Source organism: Gorilla gorilla, chromosome 3, assembly GCF_029281585.2.
Source record: "Gorilla gorilla gorilla isolate KB3781 chromosome 3, NHGRI_mGorGor1-v2.1_pri, whole genome shotgun sequence".
NCBI classification, from domain to species: Eukaryota; Metazoa; Chordata; class Mammalia; order Primates; family Hominidae; genus Gorilla; species Gorilla gorilla.
In genome coordinates, this window is record NC_073227.2 from 58,488,694 (window position 1) to 58,512,933 (window position 24,240).

General features: G+C 37.2%; 1 protein-coding gene across 1 annotated transcript in view; it reads left to right on the plus strand.

Annotated features, from left to right (window-relative positions):
- Positions 1-24,240, plus strand: part of TMPRSS11A (transmembrane serine protease 11A) — a 43,475-nt gene that overhangs the window by 13,385 nt on the left and 5,850 nt on the right. The window contains exons 3-7 of the mRNA XM_019025136.4: positions 7,301-7,368; positions 9,318-9,478; positions 15,189-15,227; positions 16,428-16,599; positions 20,145-20,404. Of these exons, the coding sequence (XP_018880681.3) occupies positions 7,301-7,368; positions 9,318-9,478; positions 15,189-15,227; positions 16,428-16,599; positions 20,145-20,404 (700 nt within the window). The remainder of the gene's footprint in view (positions 1-7,300; positions 7,369-9,317; positions 9,479-15,188; positions 15,228-16,427; positions 16,600-20,144; positions 20,405-24,240) is intronic.

The following is a 24,240-nucleotide window of genomic DNA, read 5'->3' on the forward strand; positions in this document are numbered from 1 at the left end:
CTAAAGACTTTACAAAAAGTTTCCAAAACTGATAAACAACTTCAGTAAAGTTTCAGGATACAAAATCAACATACAAAATTCAGTAGCATTTCTAAACAATAATGTCCAAGCTGAGAACCAAATCAAGAACACAATCCCATTTTCAATAGCCACACACACACAAATGAAATACCTAGGAATACATCTAACCAAGGAGGTAAAAGATCTCTATAAGGAGAATTAAAAAACACTATTGAAAGAAATCAGAGACGACACAAATGAATGCAAAAACATTCCATGCTCATGGATTGGAAGAATCAATATTGTTAAAATGTCCCTAAAAAAAAAAAAAAAAAGTCCCTACTACCCAGAGCAATCTACAGATTCAATGCTATTCCTATCAAACTACCAACATAATTTTCCACACAAAGTTAGAAAAAGCTTTTGTAAACTTCATATGGTACAAAAAAAAAAAGCCCCAATAGCCAAAGCACTCCTAATAAAAAAGAACAGAGCCAGAGGCCTCACATTACCTGACTTCAAACTATACTTTAAGGCTACAGTAATCAAAACAGAATGGCATTGGTACAAAAACAGACATATAAACCAATAGAACAGAATAGAGAACCCAGAAATAAAGCCACACATCTACAGCCATCAGATATTCAATAAAATTAACAAAAATAAGCAACGGAGAGAGAACTTTCTATTCAATAAATGGTGCTGGAATAGCTAGCTAGTCAGAAGCAGAAGAATGAAATTGGACTCCTATCACTAAATACAAAAACTAACTCAAGATGCAGTAAAGAATTAAATGTAAGACCACAAACAATTAATACATGAACCCTAGAAGAAAACCTAGGAAATACTGTTGTAGACATCAGTCTTGGCACAGAATTTATGACTAAGTCCTCAAAAGCAACTGCAACAAAAACAAAAATTGATAAGTTGGACCTAATTAAACTAAAGAACTTCTGCACAATAAAAGAAACTATCAACAGAGTAAACAAACAACCTACAGATTGGGAGAAAATATTTGCAAACTATGCATCTGAAAAGGTCTAATGTCCAGAATCTGTAAAGAACTTAAACAACTCAACAAGCAAAAGAAACCAAGTAATGCCATTAAAAAGTAGGCAAAGAACATGAATAGATGCTTCTCAAAAGAAGACATACAAAGCAGTCAAGAAACATATGAACAAATGCTCCACATCACTAATTATCCAAGTAATGCAAATCAAAACTACAGTGAGATCATATCTCATACCAGTTACAATGGCTATTATTAAAGATTAAAAAAATAATATGCTGATGAGACTGCGGAGGAAAGAGAATGCTTAAATACTGTTGGAAATGTAAATTGGTTCAGCCACTGTGGAAAGCAGTTTGGAGACTTCTCAAAGTACTTAAAATGGAACTACTATTCAACCTAGCAATCCTCTTACTGGGTGTATACCCAAAGGAGTATAAACTTTTTTCCCAGAAAGACAGCTGCACTCTCACATTAATTACCACAGTATTCACAATAGCAAAGATGTGGAATCAACCTAGATATCCATCAACGGTGGATTGGACAAAGAAACTGTGAGATATATATGTATATATATCTATATATACCATGGAATACTATGTAGCCATAAAAAAGGATGAAATCATGTCCTTTGCAGCAACATGGATGTAACACCACAAGGAAGGCACTTTTATCTCCTCTTTACAGGTAAGAGAACCAAGCTTCTGAAATTAAGGTCCATAGCTGGAAAATGATGGAGGGGAGATTTGAAGTCATCTAGGCAACTCCACACATGTGCTCTTTCCACTAAATTGTTCTACTGTCAGGAAGGGACTCAGCTAAGACAGAAGATAAAATTATTAAAATCTAAATCAATTCTTCTCTCACTTCATTTTTTAAATCCATGAAGATTATAAATCCTCTTTGCTCTGCTAGCTCACTTTTTCTTGACAGATACATTAGGTATACTTATTAGAGAAAAATATTCTCTTTCTCATTTCCCTGTGCCAGTTTTTGGTGAGGAAGGCAAAGGTAGAAGGAACTGTAATAGAGAAAGATGAAGGAAGCTGATGGATATATTGACGTGTATGTATATCTAGTGTGAACAATCTATAGTTGGAAGAAAGGTGTGGATGGGTATGCTCTTTGAGGGAAGTTTTTTGAGAAAAGAAGTGATATGAACTATTTCTAAATTTCCTGATAAAGTTGTAAATACAGCATAGTCTTCACAGGAGAATCTATTTAGTTTATCATTCATCATTCAGCAAATACAGCATGATGTTAGGCACTATAAAAGGCTAAGAAAAATGATTCTCTCTCATAAACTAATCCAATTTAGAGATTTAGAAGACAACAAATCTGGAGAGGACATGAACCTTCTAAATAATGACCTTCCTTTGCTTTGGGTATCCTGGTTTTAAATATTTTTAGTACAGCTTTGAATAGATCCAAATGAGATATTTTCCACTTTTACAAAAGCAATTCAAAGATCTAGGTTTTTGTTGTACACTGAGAATTAATACTTTATTCTTTAAAATCCTTAATTGCAAATCTTTAAATTCTATAAATATTTTGCCTTGTGATCTCAGAAATATAAGCCAATTTGGGATATGGATATCTAATATATTGCTACTTGTTACACGTGAGTAGTGACAGATGTCTGTCCATTTCTTTCTGACATTCCACAAAGAAACACTGAAGAAGGACCAGTGCAATCAAAGAAATGACTGATGGCATCACAAAATATCACATCCCATTTGATGATCTGATTACCTTTTTGTTTAGGGTGATCAGAAAGTCACAGTTTCATGGCACCCTCCACACCCACACACCTTGTATGACACTGGATCCAACTGCTTTCTCCAATAGACACAGCACTTAAAGATGTGGCAGTTAGGCTTGACCCCAAGAAGGCCAAAAAGCCTTCTGTGAGCATCACTCAGTGCTCAGGTTGACTAAGCTCTATCCAGGCTTGAGAGAATGGTTCATAGCTGACTTCTTGGATCCAAAAAAAAAAAAAAAAACACCTAGAGTTTTATACAGATATGATACGAACTTTAAAGGACTGCACTAAAAACTACCAAGATTATGATTCTTATTTTTGGAGAGTAAAGAAAATAGGCTGCCTTTGGAGAGGGGTGCAACAGTTTCTGATCCTCTTACAAACTGCTTGCTGCCCATCAGTGGGTAGGAGGTCTTAGTGAGAACCTACCTGCATGTTCATCCTGAGGTAGGCACTGTGAAGGCGTTAACAGGCTCTGAAGCTACACGGCCCTGGTTTCAGTGAACTCTGTGGTGTCAACCTGGGCAAGTCACTTCCTCTTCTATGAAATGTGAATAATCATAGTACTCACCTTAGAGGGCTGATTTGAAAGCAAATGAGCTCAAACACAATGACATCTGTGCTTGGTGCATATATGGCAGACAACAGTGATTCCTACTATTATAATTATTACAGTCTTACCAAGGAGGAGCTTTCCACAAATAATCAATTACCTAAAATGTCCAAAAACAGGAAAAAAAAAAGCTCTTCCGATAATTCATGTGCAATTTTCTTTTTTCTCTAGGAGCATTGATCTCAACTTGATGTAAAGCAAGCACTTTAAAAAGTCTTATAAAATTTTCCTGGTAAATGCAAAACTTTCTGATAAATAAATTCTCACCTTTTTATTAATTTGTTAATTCAACAAAAATATACTACATACCAACAGCATGCAAAACACTATGCTAGATTTTATAGAGTATGAAAAGATAAATTGCCATCTCTATGCATAAAGGGTTTGCCATTTAATAAAAGAGACTATATATTTGCATAAATATATACTGAATATATTGCATAAATATATAATGAATGTTTACATTAAAGAATAAAAGGTATAAGAGGGATAAGAAAAATTGAGACAGAGGGAAGACAGATCAGTTTGAGATTAACGAATATCTGCAAAGAAGGTATTATCTGAGATTGGCCTTGAAGGATAGTTGTGATTCAGGAACACAGAACTTGCAGAATAAGAAGGTTGCTGCAGACCAAAGGAACAGCCTGAGAGGCGTGAGTATGCAGGAAAATGAGGGCCATGCCTGAAAGTACTGGTGGTGCTGAAGATGGAGCCAGGCAAGTTGGTCACAGAGGGAGAGGACCTCGAATGTCTAACATTGTGGACAGAGGCTCAAAGGCTCAAATTCGCTATTTTTACCTTGAGTTCAATCCTTGTGGCAATGAAACCTCAGTGAAGCTTTATTTAAGGCTAAAAGTGTCTTTTAAAAAGCCCTCTTATATAATATCCTTTGCATGTTACTCTTGTTATAATTAGGAGAAAGCAATAGGATCTAAAGTTTTTTTTCACAGCATGGTTTTGGTTTCTTTAATTCTAAGGAGCTCACCTGGTGTTACGTTGGAAAAAACAGCTTTTATATCTCATTTATATTCCATATGCCAGTCTTCAGTGACATATCTATCTGAGGTTTGCAGTGTTAGCCACAAAACACTCCCTAAGTGAATACATTGACTGCTGTAAGGGGAGCCAGTCAGGAAGCACCTGCAGAGAAAAGCAGGCAACATGTATAAACAGAGTTAATTCAGGAATGAAAGCTGAATGGCTGGGCGAGTCTGTTTGTTTGAGTTGACAGCCTCTCCCTCACTCTTTCATTAAATATCCAACTAACCTTCAATTGCCCTCTTGGAACTTAATCTCAGTGTAATTTCCAGCATGTCAAAATTATCAAGCAGAAAGAGATACTACGCTGAAAGAGGGTCTTTTGTTCAATGCTAGGAGACAAACTCCAACTACAAAATTCTAGAAATGCCCTAAAGAGGGAGATAGGATAGATTTACAAATTGCTAATGCTATTAGGTTGTATAGATAACAATAGATTTATAACAACCTGGCACACAGCTTTAAATATATAAGTTTCTCTGAAACTTCTGGGAACTTGGAATGCCAGAACGTTGGCAGAAAGAATGCTTCTAATAATGAAAGCCATCATCTGCCATGGAAACAATTTCAGGGTCTTTAGAAAGCTAGTTTATACATAAGCTCCATTCTACAATAAAACTTATGTTCATGTTTTTTCTGATTTTCCTCCTGCTGTAAATTCATTTTATCAGAATTCTTTTTACCAGTCCCTCTGCCCCATTTCTCAAAGCGTTGTCCTCAGACTACCTGTATCACCTAAAGATTCTAAGGCCTCCTCCGATCTAGTAAATGAGACTTTTCTAGAGAGAGAGTCCTAGAATTTTATAAAGAAGGATCCTTTTTATTATTGTGATCACCAAAGTTACTTCTGCCTAGATTCTTCTCATGTTATTTTTACAGCTCCTATCTTCCCAGACAACCTAACAATTCAAAGATAAATTTGGTGCTTGGTTTAGACATTCATAGCAGGCACGTTGCCAGATTGATGATGTCATCCACAGTCAAAAACTTCATCCAATGCCTTCACCAAAAAGTTACAAATGGCCAGGAATCAAATGTGGTTGAACTTATTCAGAGGGTAATTACAAAACAAACTTCTTTAAATACCCAACTGCTATTTGCTTTTTTCCTTCTAAATTGTATCACTTCTCTCCCTGTTCCATTTTGTTTGCCTTTTTTTTTTTTTGGAATCCCTCACCTCCATACTGAGTAGTAGAGCTGGCTGTGGGTGATGAGAGAGAAATTGTTATAACAAAGTCAGCCTTTCAAAAACATGTCTTCCAAAAGAATTTTATTTCTAGCAGTTAAACCCCACACCACCTCAGCTAAATGGGGCTTGCTTTATTTAAGTACCAATAAAGACATATTTTGGATACTAGCAATTTATTTTCCAAATGCTATCTTTGATCTTAAGTTTAAGGCTATTACCAAATCCGTATCTCTACAAGTTTTATACTTTAGGTCAATAAATTATTTGATAACTTATTACTATGTGTTCTACAAAAGAAACCGAAGTAAAATTTACATCACATTTAACAGGGTGGTTGTGTGATTGAGTGGGAAGAGGCGGACCCTACAGATAGAAGACTTGGGTTTCAATCCCAGCTTACTAGTATCTGCGTGATGCCAGGGAAATTCACATAATGCCTCCGAGTCACAGATTTCTAATAGGAATGAAGATACTTCTTATTTCGCAGAATTGTCATTAGAGTTAAAGAAGATAACAAATAATTTGGTTCCTGATGAAGTATTTATGAATTCCTGAGCATGCTAAGGAAGTTATAACTTGTTTCTTGATCCCTGAAACAGCTTTCCCTATATTTGTGTGTGTGTGTGTGTGTGTGTGTGTGTGTGTTTCAGTCATGCAAGTTGTTTTTTCTTCTCTTTCCTTGAGAATTTAGGATATTTTGTGCACACATTTGGTTCTTCTGTCCAACATGAACTGTAGTACCGTACCCACATTGAGATGACACTATTTCTACCAAGTGAGTGCTAGGGGATACTGCAAGCCGAATGCCAGGTGTGAGAGACCACAGCATCACAATACCGTGGCAGTAGATTAAAGCTGTGCATATGGACTAAAAGCAGTGGCTTTGCTTCTCCTACCTTGGTGACATAAACTGAGTAACAAATTTGACCTAATACTGGAATACCACCTAATTCTTTTTTCCTCCCTGATTTACCCTAGAGTCCACAATTGACAATAATTTTAAACTTTTGGCTCTCTCTTAAATCCCTAATGCCTCCTCCTTACACCTTACAAGCAAAGACCTGCAGAGCTAAGACCTGTAATGCCAGGATGGAGGCTAGAGGACCATCAGCAATTAACTACCAAAACTTACCCAACATTTTATATGTGTTTAACCTTCATAGCCTTATGAGTAGCAGATCAATATATTTGTTTTACAGGTTAGAAAACTGAGGCTCAAATTGATTCAGTAACTTTGCCAAGATTGCCCAGTTTGGGAAAAGTAGTATACGCTCAAATCCAGGACTGAGGCAGGGTTTTCTTTGTCACCACTCAAAGCCTCTCTGAATATCCCATCTCTGCTCTGTATCTCTCTGCTACTCCTTCTATGGTGTTTTAGCAAGATATCTTCTACTCCAGAAACCTACTCTAGCACAGTAGAATTACTTGGGTAGGTTTTTTAAAAATATGAGTGCCTAGGTCCCCTCTAGACCAATCGAAAACAAAATTCTTGGAGAGGGTCCCTGGCATCCATAAATTTTTTTAATTCAGCAAATGATTCTGTTGTACTGTGAAAGCTGAGATCCACCAATTTAAATAATGATGTTAGTTCTGTGAAAAATTTTTTGATTGCTTTAACATTTAATCAAGGATATAGTCCTATTATAAAATATATTATTAACACATAGTTTCTCTCTTGTTGTGTAACAGGTGGATGAGATATTTATAGATTCAGCCTGGAAGAAAAACTATATCAAGAACCAAGTAGTCAGACTGACGTATGTATGTTTGGGCAAAGGTGGAATCACAAGACTGGAGGGAAAAGGAACAAAGGAGACAGGGACTCTCATGTATTGTATGTCTCCATGGACTAGGCTTTTAGCTAGAATTTTTCATAAACATTACCTTTAAAGCAGTCTTGAAGTATAGGGCTGACCACCATTTTGTCAACAAAAAGACTAAGATTCAGGAAGGGTAAGAAATATGTTCAAAGTTCACCAACTGACAGTTTCCCAAAGTGACAGAACCAGGAATCAAACCCCATCAACTTATTGTGAGGCCTGGAACCTACCAGAACCCATGAAGTGGGGAAAACCCAGCAGCTTGTCATTGCATGCACCAAGTTATATTATTTTGACAATTATATTATTTCAACCACGTTAAGCAGGCAAACTTGGCTACAAAATGGGTTCACAAATTTTACCTGTAATGTAGCCGAACGACATAAGGCATGCCTAAACAAAAAGATATTCCTGTTGTAATAAATTTTCTTTCTGTTGTGGTGGAGGGGGAAGACTCATATCAGTTGCAGATATTGCTCAGAAGTTTCAATTGTGTTATTTTGAAAAACTACATAGCAGAACACACATGTCATATACACAAATCCATGAGCCTGTATGACTCATATTTCTTAAAGATAAAGAAAAATAATATATTCAGATTTTGATTTATTTGAAGAAAATAATTATCCCTTTCTCACCAATAGGCTAATAATGCTTTGTTGGCAGGTGTACTCAAAGTTCTCTATGTCTTTACTGAGTAACTAGTGACTTCCGTAAGGATTTTATAACACAAATTGGGTAATTCCTACAATACTTAGGAGGGAAAAAACATATAAATGCTAGAACTTTCTAGATTTCATGTTTTCTGTTTTCAAATTCTCCTTTACCATATTATTGTAGCAACATTATTATACTCCTGTGAACTCCTTTGGATGGTAGCCATCACTATATAATACCTGGTAAAAATGTTAATTCCTCAGATTTAAGAAGTAAAATCAGTCATCTGTTTGCCAATTTGACATAAAATTCTAGTTATTTAGATCTTTATATTCCAGAGCCTAAATGAACAAAACTACATAAATTGTCTCAGAATTTCCTTTTAGCCAAAAAATTCAGGGAGATGGGCCTCTAGTGTTTTTCACAGTTTTTTTTTTTTTTGTAAAAAAAAAAAAAAAAAGGAGAGATAACAGATCAATATGTATTAGTTTCAAGGTTTTTTGTTTTTTTTTTTTTAACAAAAACCTGTAATTGCTTTTCCTATTTTAACAGTATTTAAAAGTTTAGTTCCTCAGGTAACAGAGCTTGAACCTGTTTATATGATAAAAGTTCAAGAAATTGGGCATGTTTAATTTGGAGAAGACTCGGGGACCACAATATTGTCGTCTTCAAATATTTGGGCTAGAGGAGGAAATTATTTTATGTATGTTCCAACTGGTAGACCTAAGCCTTATGGAATGGGAGATACAGGGAGACGTATTTCAACTCAAAATGATGAACTCTTAAAAACAGAGCTGACCAAAGAGAAACAAGCCTCTTTAGAAAATTAAACTTACTATCTTTTTAATTACTGCACTGTCATTAGAGGGCCAATTGTCATGGACCCTGTAGAAGTGATTCAGGTATCAAATATACAATTGATTAGCCTAAGAAAACATGAAGGCTTCTTCTAACTCTCAGAGCTTGTAATTTTGATGATGATTTTTTATATCTGTCATTCCTAGCTGCTGTAACAATCCTTCAAATTAATGGGGGAAATGCACTGAAAACATAATGAAAGCTAGAAGAGGGAACATATGAAATGACCTTGGGTCAGAATGACATGAGAGGATCAGCACTTGACACTCTCAGCAACTGAGGGATCATTGAGGGGAGGAAGATACAGGTAAGACTGAAGGACAATTCCAGGTGTATTCTTTGAAAATGTACCTTTCTTTTGTGTGTCATAGTCCAGAGGAAGATGGTGTGAAAGTAGATGTCATTATGGTGTTCCAGTTCCCCTCTACTGAACAAAGGGCAGTAAGAGAGAAGAAAATCCAAAGCATCTTAAATCAGAAGATAAGGAATTTAAGAGCCTTGCCAATAAATGCCTCATCAGTTCAAGTTAATGGTAAGGAGGTCCCCTTCTATGAGATATGAAGTTCTCTATTAGGTCCATGTTTTGACTAATCTCAAATTTATTTGTCATTATTTCCATTTCAAATAATAGCCAGAATTCAGATGAAAAAATTCAAGTTAAAGATGTGACATTTCAAGGTGTATTAGTCTCTAATGTAAGCATGTCTGAAGTTAGTCATCCAGTGGTTTTCCCAACAGTAATTGATTGGCACTCATCCCAAAATATAGGCAAGCATTTACAACTAACAGAGAGTTAATCCCACCCAGGCACTGCCTCCATGACTAAGCAAGTGAAAATACTAGGGGTTTAGCAATAATTGTTTTTCTGGGTGGGACCTTCCTAAAACACAAATTCATGTGTTGCCATACTTTTATTGATAGTTTCTATATATGGTGATATACAATTTTTGTTAGCTTTTTTTCCTATGGGCATTTGGGAAAATGGCAAGCCAACTTTGAAGTTGTTAGAGTCATTTTACCATAAATGCTTTAAAAATCACAGTCTAGGAAAACATCACTGAAACTATGTGTACATTGTTCCACTTTTCTCTTTTTTTTTTTGTTCACCCTTAGCCCATTATACCATTATCACTTCCCTCAATTAAGGAGAATGAACCTTTATCAAGGTCTATCTCTATGGCCTTTACCTGAAGTAACTAATTTCTTTTTATATTCCAGTGACGTACGCAAATTCACCTTTATAGAAGTGAAATTCACACAAAAAGAGTTGAGGAATTCAGTAATTAAAAGGAGCTAAGAATCAAATTTAAATCTCTAATTTCTTTAAAGGCTCCAATTAAAAAAGGTTTCTATAGTCAAACACATCTTAAAAATTCTGGCTATGATACTCGTTTCTTGGAAATTCTTCCTTATAGTATCATATTAAAGATTCTAGGGCAGCCAGCTAGAGAGAAACTTGTTTACCCTCATACACTAAGCTGTTTTCACAGCATCTTCTTCCGACAGACAAGTATAGATTTCTCCTACAAATTTCAAGGGATACCAGACCTAAGAGTTACAGAAGAGATTCAGGGCAAGCGATTTTTATCAGACATGAAACAGGACACTCTGCCCTTGTAAGGGTCTAGCTGACACTTCAAGAGGAAACCAGATAAGGAAGTAAAAAATGTGAGGTAATGGAATGGGCAGATGTTTGCTGACGTGAGAACGAGTCAGCTACTTAGGGAATAAAGCTGAGGACCTCTCCCAGCCAGAAGGGAGGAACCTGACAAGTGCTTAATCCATCTTCTTTGTTAGATGGGGAAGCAAATGAATAGAAGTTGTGAAACAATGGGCATTCTGATAATTTACATGATGCTTTCTGTGTAATTTCCAATAAATAGTTAATTTGTCAGGAATGTAAAAGCCTGAACTATCTGAAACCAGAGTAAAGCATAAATTGTTCATTGGCTGCCTGGTCTTTTTGTTTTTTGTAGGCTCAGCTTCTAAACTTCAGCTTATTTTAATAATTGTACTAAATTAAAAGGTAGGATATGCTAATGGAGAACCTGATTTGAGAGTTACCTGAGGCTGGGCATGGTGGCTCATGCCTATAATCCCAGCACTTTGGGAGGCCGAGGCGGGTGGATCACCTGAGGTCAGGAGTTCAAGACCAGCCTGGCCAATATGGTGAAATCCCGTCTCTTCTAAAAATACAAAATATTAGTCAGGCCTGGTGGCGGGCGCCTGTAATCCCAGCTACTTGGGAGACTGAGGGGGAAGAATCACTTGAACCCGGGAGGCGGAGGTTGCAGTGAGCCAAGATCGCGCCACTGCACTCAAGCCTGGGCTTGACAGAGCAAGACTCCATCTCCAAAAAAATAAAAAATAAAAGAGTTACCTGACCAATTCTAACTCCACTAAGTCACTACAGGACCACCCAAATAATTGGTTCATGCCTTTGTCTTCATTTTCTCATCTGTAAAATTCCAATGGTAATGTTTGTTCTTCCTGAAATCACAGAGAGATTATAAAGATATACAAGGAAATAGAAAACACAATGTGAAATAAAGAGGCTGTTACTAATGAGAAAACTATTATGTTGTGCATATGCTTTGGAAACCTGAAATCATTAATTTGAGTGATTGACTAGTAGCAGAAAGATAGATCCTTGAAAGTTTCAGAATGTTCAATGTAGAAAGAACAGTGTTTGTTAGTGATATGGGAGCCTAGGGGGTGTTGCTTTTCTGGCCAGAAACCTCTGTGGCCAGTGGTTGGTGCCTTTGCCCAAGTTTTGCTCTGGCCCACTGGGCTCGTTCTGCCCACTTGACCTGGCAGACTGTGCCCACCTCCCGCTACCAGCCTGGATCCCATGCCCACCAAGGCCAACCCAGGCATGGAGCTGTGAGGGTTGTCTGAGCGAGCACAGGGTCTGGCCACTGCCCACAGCCAGGCACACTGGCTGCAGCATGACGGGCAGCTCCAGGCACTGGCACAGGTGTGCTGTCTCTCTGTGAGGCTGTGGCTGGACAAAGCTCACTGCAAGCAGCTTCCCTGGCAGGCACCTGGGAATGTGGTGGCACCCAGGAAGCTTGGAGATGCCAGGAAATGCAGGGTCCCAAAGAGGAAGTCACAACCCTGGCTTGGGGAACTCCCAGGTCTGGGATCCCTAAAGGGCTGCAGCTTTTCTCTCTTTTTACCCACAATGTGGCCAGCAAGGGGTATGTTTCATTCCTGTTTGTGTTGCAGCTCTTTTAGTCTTGCTATTTGGCAGGTCCTGAGTTCTTGTCCTGAGACCAAGCAGAATGAGGTATGCAGACAAGTGGAGGGTGAGCAAGACGAAGAAGAGGTTCACTGAGCAAGAGAACAGCTCACAGGAGACCCACAGTGGGCAGCTCCTCTTCATAGCCAGGGTGTCCCAACAAGTGTTCAGCTCCCAGCAAAGAGGAGGCCCTGAAGGTAGAAGCTCCTCTCTGCAGGCAGGTTGTCCTGTTGAGTGTTCAGCTTTCAGCACACAGTAGGCAGTAGGCCCTAGAGTGGTCTATCTCCTCTCTGCAGGCAGGTAGTCCCATGGTCTCCCAGTCACCTCTCCATCTGCAAGCGTCCAATGCTGCCTCCGGCATCTCTCTGCCCACCCCTCCGTGCCTGACCAAGCTGCTCCCCCACCAGTGGGCAACTCAGCCCAGCCCCATTGTGGTAGCTCCCAGGGTGGCAGGCTCTGGGGGGCTCCCAGGGATGGGCTCCAAGGACTGTCCACCTTCTCCCCACGCCCTCCCTGCAGTGGCCATGGTCAAGAATGGCAATGTGGGGCCAGGTTCTGGAGCAGGAGAGGCTCCAGGCCTGGGAGCAGGTCCTGCCTGGTCACGTGAGGTTGGGGGTGGCACAGTCAGCTGCCTCAGGGATGTGGGACACAAGGGACCCACCACCATCACTGTTACTCCTGCATCCGCTCCTGCTACCACTGCTCCAGACAGCCTGTAGCTGCCATCACTAGCACTTAAGAAAGGCACATTCAGTGGACAGCTCAGGAAAATCTTTAAGTCAATTTTTTATAGGCAAAAACATTGTTTCCTGGGCAAACAAAATTTATGGACTACCAATAAATAGAAAACTGTAGAGATTCTAGATTAAGTCTGGAAATAATCCTGTAGCCCAAGATTTATTTATAATTTGTCAAGAATCTGTATTTTGTTTTGACAAAAAAAAATGTGTGGTGTGGGTCCTTCAGGAGACACAGTGTGACAAAGCAAAGCTAAAATCAACTTCTTTGCATTGCAAACACCAAGGCTGTAGTCAAGCAGCTCACTGCCTATGTGTCAGATGACTTTGCTTCATTTTTCATCATGATACTTGTAGTCTATAGAGCCCTGAATATTAACTAGCTTTCTCCCAACTCAGAACCGTGTTAGGAGGTGGTTGCTTTCAAAACTAAAGTGTTAATGTTTATTTCCATTTCTATACCAGGAAAGTAAAAATCTTTGGTCAAAATTAGAAATCTTTAACGACTAGTTATTTGTGTATTGACGGTTTGTTTCCAGGTGTAATCATTCTCCCTTAAAATCCGGTTATATTCACGACCATTATACTTATCCTGGTATCATTCCTGGAAATGGGTAACTTGCATCCTGCTCAGACTAAGTTGACAAAGTTTCCACTGAAGAATTCTAACTTTATGCTATTTTCCACTTTATTGCATTACAAAGGACAAAATATATAGTTTTCTTAAAAATGAAATAAATTTACTGCCTTAAACTACATTTGACGGTAAACTGAGTTCCTTCCATAGAATAACCACTAACAGCAATCGATGGTCCTGAGCAATTGATTCTTCACCATACAATGATTTGGGATGCCTTTAAGGGTATATTTGAATTGAATATTTTCAAAAGCTCCTACTTTGTAGAGTTTATCATCACTAGTTTCCCCAGTGGAATTTGTAGAAAGTTAGTAGAATGAAACAATCTTATTTTGCATAATGAGGAATAGAATACTAAGAATGTGTCTGAGAAACATGGCACTGGTAGTAAAAAGTAAAACAGTTTATTCTCATCTGCTCAGTAAGCTAAGTCATTTTAACTTGAAAATCATCAAAATTTTCATGAAACCTTCCACCAACTTTATTTTTCCCCAGCTTTAGTAAGATATAATTGACAAATAAAAATTGTATACTGTATACAACATGATGCTTTGATACATGTATACAAGTTTAAATATTTGTGTTTCCTTAGTCAAACTCCTCACTTTTTTGGAAGTTGACAGAATTTAATCTTGGATTGTGTCCAATAACTAGCTTTTACCACTATTCAGTATATTTTGGATAAGAAACACATAACAGTTTATTCTTTAAAAAAGCAATTTTACTATTTAGGAACTGTGTTTAAAAAGCATTTTAAATATCATTTATGCAAGAGTTTTCAAGGTTTTTTCATTCTAAACCCTTTAACCAAAAAAAAAAAAATTTATGTGAAATTTGAAGTAAATAGAAAAGATCAAAGCAGATCTGTTCTGGCTGAGGCTGAGTTTGAGACGTATAAGACAGTCTACTTGCCATATGGCTTGGCTGTGTCCCCAGCCAAATCTCATCTCGAATTGTAGCCCCCATAATTCCCACATGTTGTGAGAGGGACCTGGTGGGAGATAAATTAAATCATGGGTGCAGTTTCCCCCATACTGTTCTATGGTAGTGAATGAGATCTGATGGTTTTTTAAGAGGCTTCCCCTTTCACTTGGCTCACATTCTCTGACTTGCTTGCCACCATGTAAGACATGCCTTTTGCCTTCCTCCATGATTGTGAGGCCTCCCCAGCCACATGGAACTCTGAGTCCATTAAACCTCTTTTTCTTTATAAATTACCCAGTCTCAGATATGTCTTTATCAGCAGTGTGAAAACAAACTAATATAACCTGTTTCCTCTGTCCCATTTATCCATCTTCTGAAGTGGAATGCAAAGAAGCTTTACCCTGAACTGCTGGTAAACCATAGTTTTCTATTAATACAAACTATTTGTGGGCTTTAGTCATCCACTATTTGTGCCTTACTCACCCATTGCTTGTGATAGTATCCACCTAATTAGAGGCTGCCTATAAGTCTCTACAAAAACTGTACACAGATGTTGTTATATCAGATAGCCATTCTCCTAATTAATCTATTTGTTCAACTGTCTAGAATCCATATACGGTCAGTATCCTCTGATTATTCCTGGTCATTGAGACCAACCAGGAAAATATCAAATTATCACTATTTGTTTTATCTTCTTTTTCAGCAATGAGCTCATCAACAGGGGAGTTAACTGTCCAAGCAAGTAAGTCAAGTTAGCTTATATAAACAAGTTCAATTTTCACATCAGAAAGGACATTTTCAAATATTTGCTCATACTTGCCCATCTGTCCTCCAGATTTTCTTTGAGAGATAATAACTATTTGTACGATAGATTTAAATACTTTTTTTTTCTAACTCATGGACTGATCTTTTAGTCATGTTCAAGAAAAAATTGCCATGGTAACCTTCTGGGGCAATTTGAAGAAAGCATATATTTTTGATTGGGAATATTGGACTTGTTTTTCTAATTTTTAAAAATGCCATAAAATGTACTTTCTGCCACAAAATAAAATAATAAGAAAGTAATCAATAGGAATGACATAAAACCCATTGTCTGTGACTGACAAGTTATCTGTGAAATATGCTAAGGTCAGGAGTTCGAGACCAGCCTGACCAACATGGAGAAGAAAACCCATCTCTATTAAAAATACAAAAATTAGCCGGGTGCGGTGGCAGGTGCCTGTAGTCCCAGCTACTAGGGAGGCTGAGGCAGGAGAATCACTTGAACCTGGGAGGCAGAGGTTGCAGTGAGCCAAGATTGCACCACTGCACTCCAGCCTCAGCGACAGAGTGAGACTCCATCTCAAAAAAAAAGAAAAAAAAATGCTTAATATATTCATCTTAATCGCTAACAGTGGCTTCATTAAATCACTTCAAATCACTGTGGCCTAAATTTTGAAAGATTTTACAAAAAACAGTGATGAATTTGAGCAATGATGTTCATGCATTTGCCTCTGTGTCTTGCAAACACCCTAAGTATTTTTATCCATGTGTTTATTCATTCAACAATATCTTTTAACATCTACCAAGTGCCAGAAATTAGACCAGGAGTTGGTGGTATCATTGTGAATAAAACATGATCCCTGCTCTAAAATTAGAATTCCAAAGTAGAGAAAGATATAAATAAATCAGGAAGTATGAAAATAATATGATAAATGCTATGACAGAGGAAGTGCATAGTGCTATGAGAGTTGATCAGAGAGTCAGCTAACCTGTTCTCACAGAGTAAGAAAGTGAACCCTGAAATGCAAGAGAGAAGAGGCCATGAATCCAGTGACAGGTGGGATAAGTGTCCTCGGCAGGAGGAGTAGTATACAAAAATGTCTTCGGGCAAGTAAGAATGGGGTCATTTCTTGTAATTACAAGATGTTTCTTATAACTTAATGATCTCATCTTTTTTCAGGTTGTGGTAAACGAGTTGTTCCATTAAACGTCAACAGAATAGCATCTGGAGTCATTGCACCCAAGGCGGCCTGGCCTTGGCAAGCTTCCCTTCAGTATGATAACATCCATCAGTGTGGGGCCACCTTGATTAGTAATACATGGCTTGTCACTGCAGCACACTGCTTCCAGAAGTAAGTTATTGACCTTAAGTTAGAACCCACTTCTGCTAAAAAGCCCTGAGTTTTGTCATATTCTTGGTAACAATTAATGTCTCAAATATTACTGAAGTAAAATAAGAAAAAGTTATTTCAGGTTCTTTTCTAAAATAATGTTACACTTGCATACTTAATCAGAAATTTGATGGGAATAAAGGAAGTAACAGTCATTATCCTAGTATCCATCAATCATTTCCTCAAAGTTTTTAATAAGGAAACTGTGTAAGGAATCAGAACTATTTTGTGACATCCTAACACAAAATATTCACTAATAACATGTACCATTAATCTTTTGTCAAACAATGCTCTCCACTTAAAACTAGTGTCTGTTTCTCCCAAACACTTGGGCCAGTCTCATGCTGATCTTAAATAATCAAACTAATTCCAAAGTAAAATGGAAATTTTCAATAAATGCCGGAAGTTGGTAACCGTGATGATGGAGAACCGCAGATCAAATTTAGAGCACTGACATATGAAGATCCGTGGAATCAGAACAGTTTACAACAAAAATGAGAGATTGCTAGCATGATGAAGACAGGCACTTCAAAAGAGATTCCTCGGAGTATCAAAGGATTCATAGAGGCCCTTGGGCCACTCAATGTGACCTTCGCATAATAGAGCATCTCTTCACAATAGTGACACAAAAGACAAAGCTGAAGTGAAGAATAGCAAATTTTGCTATCCTATAATTGTTTCTGAATGCATACATTTTATTAAATATATGATTAAATGACTTTTTATAACTTTTAATCTTACTTTTCAAGATAATAACCAGTCATTTTTATCACTATTACATTTAGAATTTCAGATTTGTTTCTAAGTAGATTAACTGTATCGCCTTTCTTCTTCATTGCCAATTATTACAGTAATAACAAAGACTTCTTGAGTATCTCTATATAATAGGTGGCAGCAGGATTTAGTGGGAAAAATATGTCCCAGGCAGTTGGAGAGCTGGGCAAATTATTGAACCTTAGTGTATTAGGTAATAGATAGGCTAGATCTTTTCACATTCTTTTTGAACTATAAAATTCTAACTTTTGTTACTATAATAAATTTCATCTGCCTAGGAGCATAAATCTTTATAGAGACTCTTAATATTCCAAAGAATATACATATTAAGAATCTAGGCTTGGCATGGTGGCTCATGCCTGTAATCCCAGCATTTTGGGAGGCCGAGGCAAGAGGACCACTTGAGCTCAGGAGTTCAAGACCAGCTTGGGCAAGATAGTGAAACCCCATTGGGCATGGTGGTGCATACCTATCATCCCAGCTACTTGGGAGGCTAAGGCAGGAGGATCCCTTAAGCCCAGGAGTTTGAGGCTCCTGCAAGCTATGACTGCACCACTGCACTCCAGCCTGAGTGACAATGCAAGACCCCATCTTAAAAAAATAGTAATATATTTTTAAAAATGATCTACATAAATTCTTAATGTTTGAAAGATGTGAGAGCTCAGTAAGCTGATATATTAGAAAGCCAGAAATCCGTTATGCTGGTGTCTGGTTTTTCAAAGTAATGGGAAACTTACTTTGCCAAAGTTAGCCATTTTTGTGGTAGATAGTTCTATTTTTGCAAATATCTTTATAGCATTGAACACCAAATCTATACTCTATTAACTTCTACCATCAATATTTGTATTTCTTTTAATCTGGAACAACAGGAACCAATTTTATTTCTTCATTCATATAACAGCTATTCTTTAGTTTCTCTTTTTCAGACCAAACATAAAATGAGGGAGAATATCCAAACCATAAGTGAAAATAAATATCATTACTGTGTGCTTTAGTTTGCTAAGGATAATGACCTCCAGCCCTATCCATGTCCCTGCAAAGGACATGATTTTGTTCTTTTTATGGCTGCATAGCATTCCATGGTGTATGTATACCACATTTTCTTTATCCAGTCTATCACTAATGGGCATTTAGGTTGATTCCATGTCTTTGCTATACTGAAGAGTGCTAGAGGGAGAGGATCAGGAAAAATAACTAATGGGTACTAGGCTTAATACCTGGGTGATGAAATAATATGTACAACAAAACCCCATGACACAAGTTTACCTGTGGAACAAACCTGCACATGTAACCCTGAACTTAGAAAAAAGTATATATATACACACACATATATATGCATACATATATATGTGCATATACATATATATGCACATATATGTGTGTGTGTGTGTCTGTGTGTGTGTGTGTGTGTGTGTATATATATATATATATATATAAAATTACCTCATTTTTCCAGAAGCAACTTCTAAATGCGCTACCACATTGGTTCTTATTCTCTGAACATTCGAGACTTTGTCTGTCTTCCTTAAAATATGCTTCCAATAACTAAATACACCAAGACAGATGTGTGACTAATGTCACACATAACAAAATAAAGCAGGAAGTCTTCTGAAAAATACAAATAATGTAAATTGGTGGGAGACAGTGTTTTACAAAGGGAAGAGCAGAGAGAGGCAGGCAGACATGTGATGTGAATCAAATAGTTTAACCTATCCAGGCTTTATTTTCCTTAAGTATAAAACACAGTCTTTACTAGATGATCTTTCATTGCTACTAAATGATTTTTCTGATCCTTGTATGTACCATAATCCACCCATTGCCCAAGCCCACAAGCTAGAAGTCAACCGCATTTACCACTTTTGATCATCTCTCAAAGGACTATGCAGTCATCTAATAGACTTTACCACATCCATTCTTGACCTTCAAGAATCTACTCCCCAGAAAGAACCAACATGATTTTTAAAAATGTAAATGAGACTACATTATTCTCTGGCTTAATTATCCAGTAGATTCCCATATCACTTGAATAAAATTTAAGCACTTTATCATGACCTATAAAACACTCTAAAATCTAGTCCCTGCTTACCTCTCCAAGCTCACCCCCAACCATTCTTTCCCTTGTGTTCTGACTGCAGCCCATCCAACCCAAGACCTTGGGATTTTTGCCTGGAAACTTGTTTCCCTCATCTCCTCACACTGACCCTCTTTTACTTTGTCTTAGCCCAAATGCATTCTTAAAATAATCATAATGACCTGTTAGTACTCTATTCCGTTACCCTATTTTATTTTGTTCATAGCCTTTATCAATGTTTAAGATTATTTATCTATTTGTTTGCTTGCTTTGATCCTTTTCGTTCTCTGGAATCTTATACTCCTGTGAGCGGCACCTTAGGTCTTGTTCATCACTTTATCCCCAGCAGTTCAGATAAGGCTCAGCACACAGATGCTCAGTAAATATTTGTGGAAGGGATAAATGAATGATATTTTATGTGTATTACAGTTCTAAAATTTAATAGTTTTGTATTAAATATCAGTTCTAATATGGCATTTATATGATTTTATCTTTCAAAACATTAGCAATAGATTATATTTAAATGATCAAAGGAAAAACTATAACTGCAGCCAAGTATTCTCAGGATTGTATTTCTCTTATATTAGCCTAAATGCAATTAATCTAGCTCATATACTTTGGGCAGCTTATATATATTCAGTTAATTTCTAACCCTTTCCAGGTATAAAAATCCACATCAATGGACTGTTAGTTTTGGAACAAAAATCAACCCTCCCTTAATGAAAAGAAATGTCAGAAGATTTATTATCCATGAGAAGTACCGCTCCGCAGCAAGAGAGTATGACATTGCTGTTGTGCAGGTATCTTCCAGAGTCACCTTTTCGGATGACATACGCCGGATTTGTTTGCCAGAAGCCTCTGCATCCTTCCAACCAAATTTGACTGTCTACATCACAGGATTTGGAGCACTTTACTATGGTGGTGGGTATCTCAGGATAGCTAACAGAGCGCAAAGCCCTGTCTAAGGCAATGTGATTTCAACTCCATCAATATTATCCTGACAGCCATTTGCACACAGTCTGGTTGGATTAGTTAGGGTTCTTATTTTGTGTGACAGAAATTCAGTTCACATTAACCAGTGCAGAATAAAAAACAAAGAAACAAAAACTTCCACAAATTTGGCTCATGTAATTTGGAAGTCAAAAAAGTGTAGTAAGTTTCACTTCAGACACAGGGGTTTATATGATGTCATCTGGCTCTGTGTCTCTGAATTTGAATTTTTTGCCCCTGCTTTTCTCTATGTTGGCTTTATTCAGAGGGATGCTAGCTTCACCTAGTGTCAGAGGTGGCTAACAACACCTCAACACATCATCCTCAACCAAGAAAAAGAGGATACATAGAAAGGAACATTTATTTCTTTTCTTTGCCAGAATTCACATTAATTTCTATTGTTCCAGCTGTGTCTAGGAGGACTCAGATTGAGTGGCTAACTCAAATATTCTTTATGCCTATGTAGCAAAATTTGCTTCAGTACTGAAGAGGCTAATTTAAGTGTGATGGTGAATAAGAATAGTGTAGAGATAAATTGTCAAATTATTTGTCCCCTCTAAAAGTATTCAACTTGATATACTAACTTAGTCTTGTAAGAAATAATGATGATTTAGTTACTGAATGTTCTAGGCAATCTTAGTGAGACACGCTCTGGATTCTACCATGTGGTCCAGGTACATATGTATAACAAAAGCTAGAGAGTTTCTTTAACACTGGGCTTGAGAAAACGCAAAAGGGCTTTCTGAGAATGACTAAATCTATTTGCAGGATTCTATACAATTTATTTACATACAAGAAATTATAAAGAATAAGCTTTTGATTCTCAGTCTACCATTAAGGAACTAGGAATAACCTTTCACTCACATAGGCAGGAATAGGTTTTAAGGTCTCTAGATTTTTTCCAGATGTCCCATGTGGTTTTGTTTCATCTCATACAGAGTGAGACATGCATTGCTTTCTTTAAGGTTGTATTACCAATCACAGAAAATATTACCTATGGTTTATTAATTCTAGTAGATCTAGTGCTGCTGTAAGCCTGACACCTCCCTAGGTCTGCACTCTCTTGGATGGATTTTCTCTGAAGATAGGGCTTGCATTCTCTGCTTCATAGTGGTGGGAAAGACATCACAAATCCCCCTTGGCTTGGTGGGAAAAATCACTTTCGGGAGTTTGAGACTGGCACAGAAACATACCTGTCATAAAGCGCTGTGAGTGGCAACAGAATCTGACACTTATAGAGCACTCCTCCCTACTTGAATACGGCCTCTCTTGGTGAGTGACCCACAGGTGCTTTTATCTATTAAATAGATGAAATTAACCTATCATTCTTAATCTGTTAAGTACATTAATAGATTAAAAGCGCCCATTCGTTACTCACCAAGAGAGGCCATATTCAAGTCTGTAAAGCAAACCTTAAGAAGTTTTTTAAAATTGAAATTGTACAAAGTATATTCTCTGATCATAATGGAATCTAACTAGACATCAGTAACAGAAAGATAACATAAATATCCCCAAATGCTTACCAATTAAAAAACATATGTAAATAAAGAGAATATCTCGAAGAAATTTGTAAAAACACATAGAACTAAATGAAAACAAAAATATATAAATATATGCCAGATGCTGCTAAAATAGTGTAGAAAGGGAAATTTATAGAAAATGCATATTATAAGGAAAGATATCAAATCAATAATTAAGTTCTCACCTCAAGAAACTAGAAAAAGAAAAAATAAATCTAAAACAAACATAAGGAAGGAAATAATAAGAATAGAAATGAATAAAATTGAAAATAAGAAACAATATAGAAAATTGATAAATAAAAAGCTGATTATTTGATAAAATCAATATTTTGCTAGAAATGTCATTAAGCATTTTTGCAGAAGATGAGATATAGCTCGGGGATGTCCAGAATTTATGGGCTATGCTTTTCATGACTTGGAATACATTTTACCAACCAGTTTAGTTTGCTGAAGAAGTTGTGGATTTGCACTGTCACCTACTTACAATACGTAGATTGTCAGTTTCACCTTACTTTTCTCACCATTATTATTTTTTTATTTTTATTTTTATTTTTATTTTGAAACAGAAGTGCAGTGGCATGATCTCGGCTCACTGCAAACTCCGCCTCCCGGGTTCACGCCATTCTCCTGCCTCAGCCTCCCGAGTAGCTGGGACTGCAGGCGCCCACCACCATGCCCGGCTAATTGTTTTGTAGTTTTAGTAAAGAAGGGGTTTCACCGTGTTAGCCAGGATGGTTTTGATCTTCTGACCTCGTGATCCACCTGCCTCGGCCTCCCAAAGTGCTGGGATTACAGGCGTGAGCCACCGCGCGCCAGGCCTTGAATGTTTTTAATTGATGATATAGTAGGCAGTATAAATGTGTGTGTGTGTGTGTGTGTGTGTGTATATAATATATATAAACCAATTGTATTCAAATAACAAAATAATTTGAAAAATCTCTTAGCATATTTCTGAGTTACACACTTAAATCTTCTGAGCACTTTTAAATACGTGTTTACAAACATTTCTTCAGAAATAAATCTTGGAAATCGTCTTCTAAAGAAACTGGTGTATTAGGGTTTTTTCAAATGTACTTAGTTTTTTTTTAATTGATGTATAAAATTGCATGTACTTACCATGTACAACATAATGTGTTGAAGTATAGTATATGTACACTGTGAGTGTTAAATCTAGTTAATTAAGAAACGTCTTATTTTACATAATTATCATTTTTGTGGCAAGAACACTTAATATCTACTCTTGTAGCGTTTCTCAAGAATACAATATATCAACAGTAGGCAACCAGAAGCTGGGGGTCTTTACAGGGGAAGGAGTTGGGGAGATGCTGGTCAACAAATTCATATTTGCAGTTAGGAAGAAAAAGTTCAAGAGATCTCTCATCCATCATGGTGACTATAGCTGATGATATATCGTATTCTTGTATTAGTTTTTTATAAATGTGTAACAAATAACCACAAACAGTTTAAAACAGCACTCATTTATTTTTATGTCACTGTTTTCATCAGTCAGACGTTCAGACACAGCTTAGTTGGGTCCTCTTCTCAGGGTCTCACCAAACTGTAATCAAGGTGTCAGCTGGGGTTGTGGCCACATCTGTGGCTCCTTTGAAGGTTTCCTCAAGGTTTGCTGGCAGAATTCCTTTACTCGCAGCTGTAGAACGCATGCCAGCTTGCTGCTTTAACTCTTTAGGAAAGTGTCTCAACTCCAGAAAGGCTCGCCCTTTTTGAAATGGCTCAGCTGATTAGGTCAGGCCCACCTTTGATAATTTCCTTTTGATGAATTCAAAGTCAAACTCATTAGAGGTCTTAATCTCATCTGTAAAATTCCCTCATCTTGGCCATATAACATAACCTAATCATGAGAATGGCATCCCTCATATTCACAGATCCTGCCCATATTTGGGAGGAGGGGAATCACACAGAAATCTTGGGGACCATCCTAGAATTCTGCCAACCATGGGGTCATGGTTTCCCAATCAATATATGGTTTGGTATAAAGAATCCCTGAATGCTTGTGCTATTCTTAGTTTTCTATGTAGCCTGCCATAATAATGGTTTCTAAAACTCAGAACCTAGCTTACAGTCTGCAGCCACCAACTTGTAATACATTAGAAGTGAAATCATTGCCGTTTAATGCATTTATATATATATGATATACAATATATGTATATTTCACATATATCTTATATATGTGAAAGCTCATCATAAACTTTAAATAATAAAATAAATGTACATCGTATTATAGGC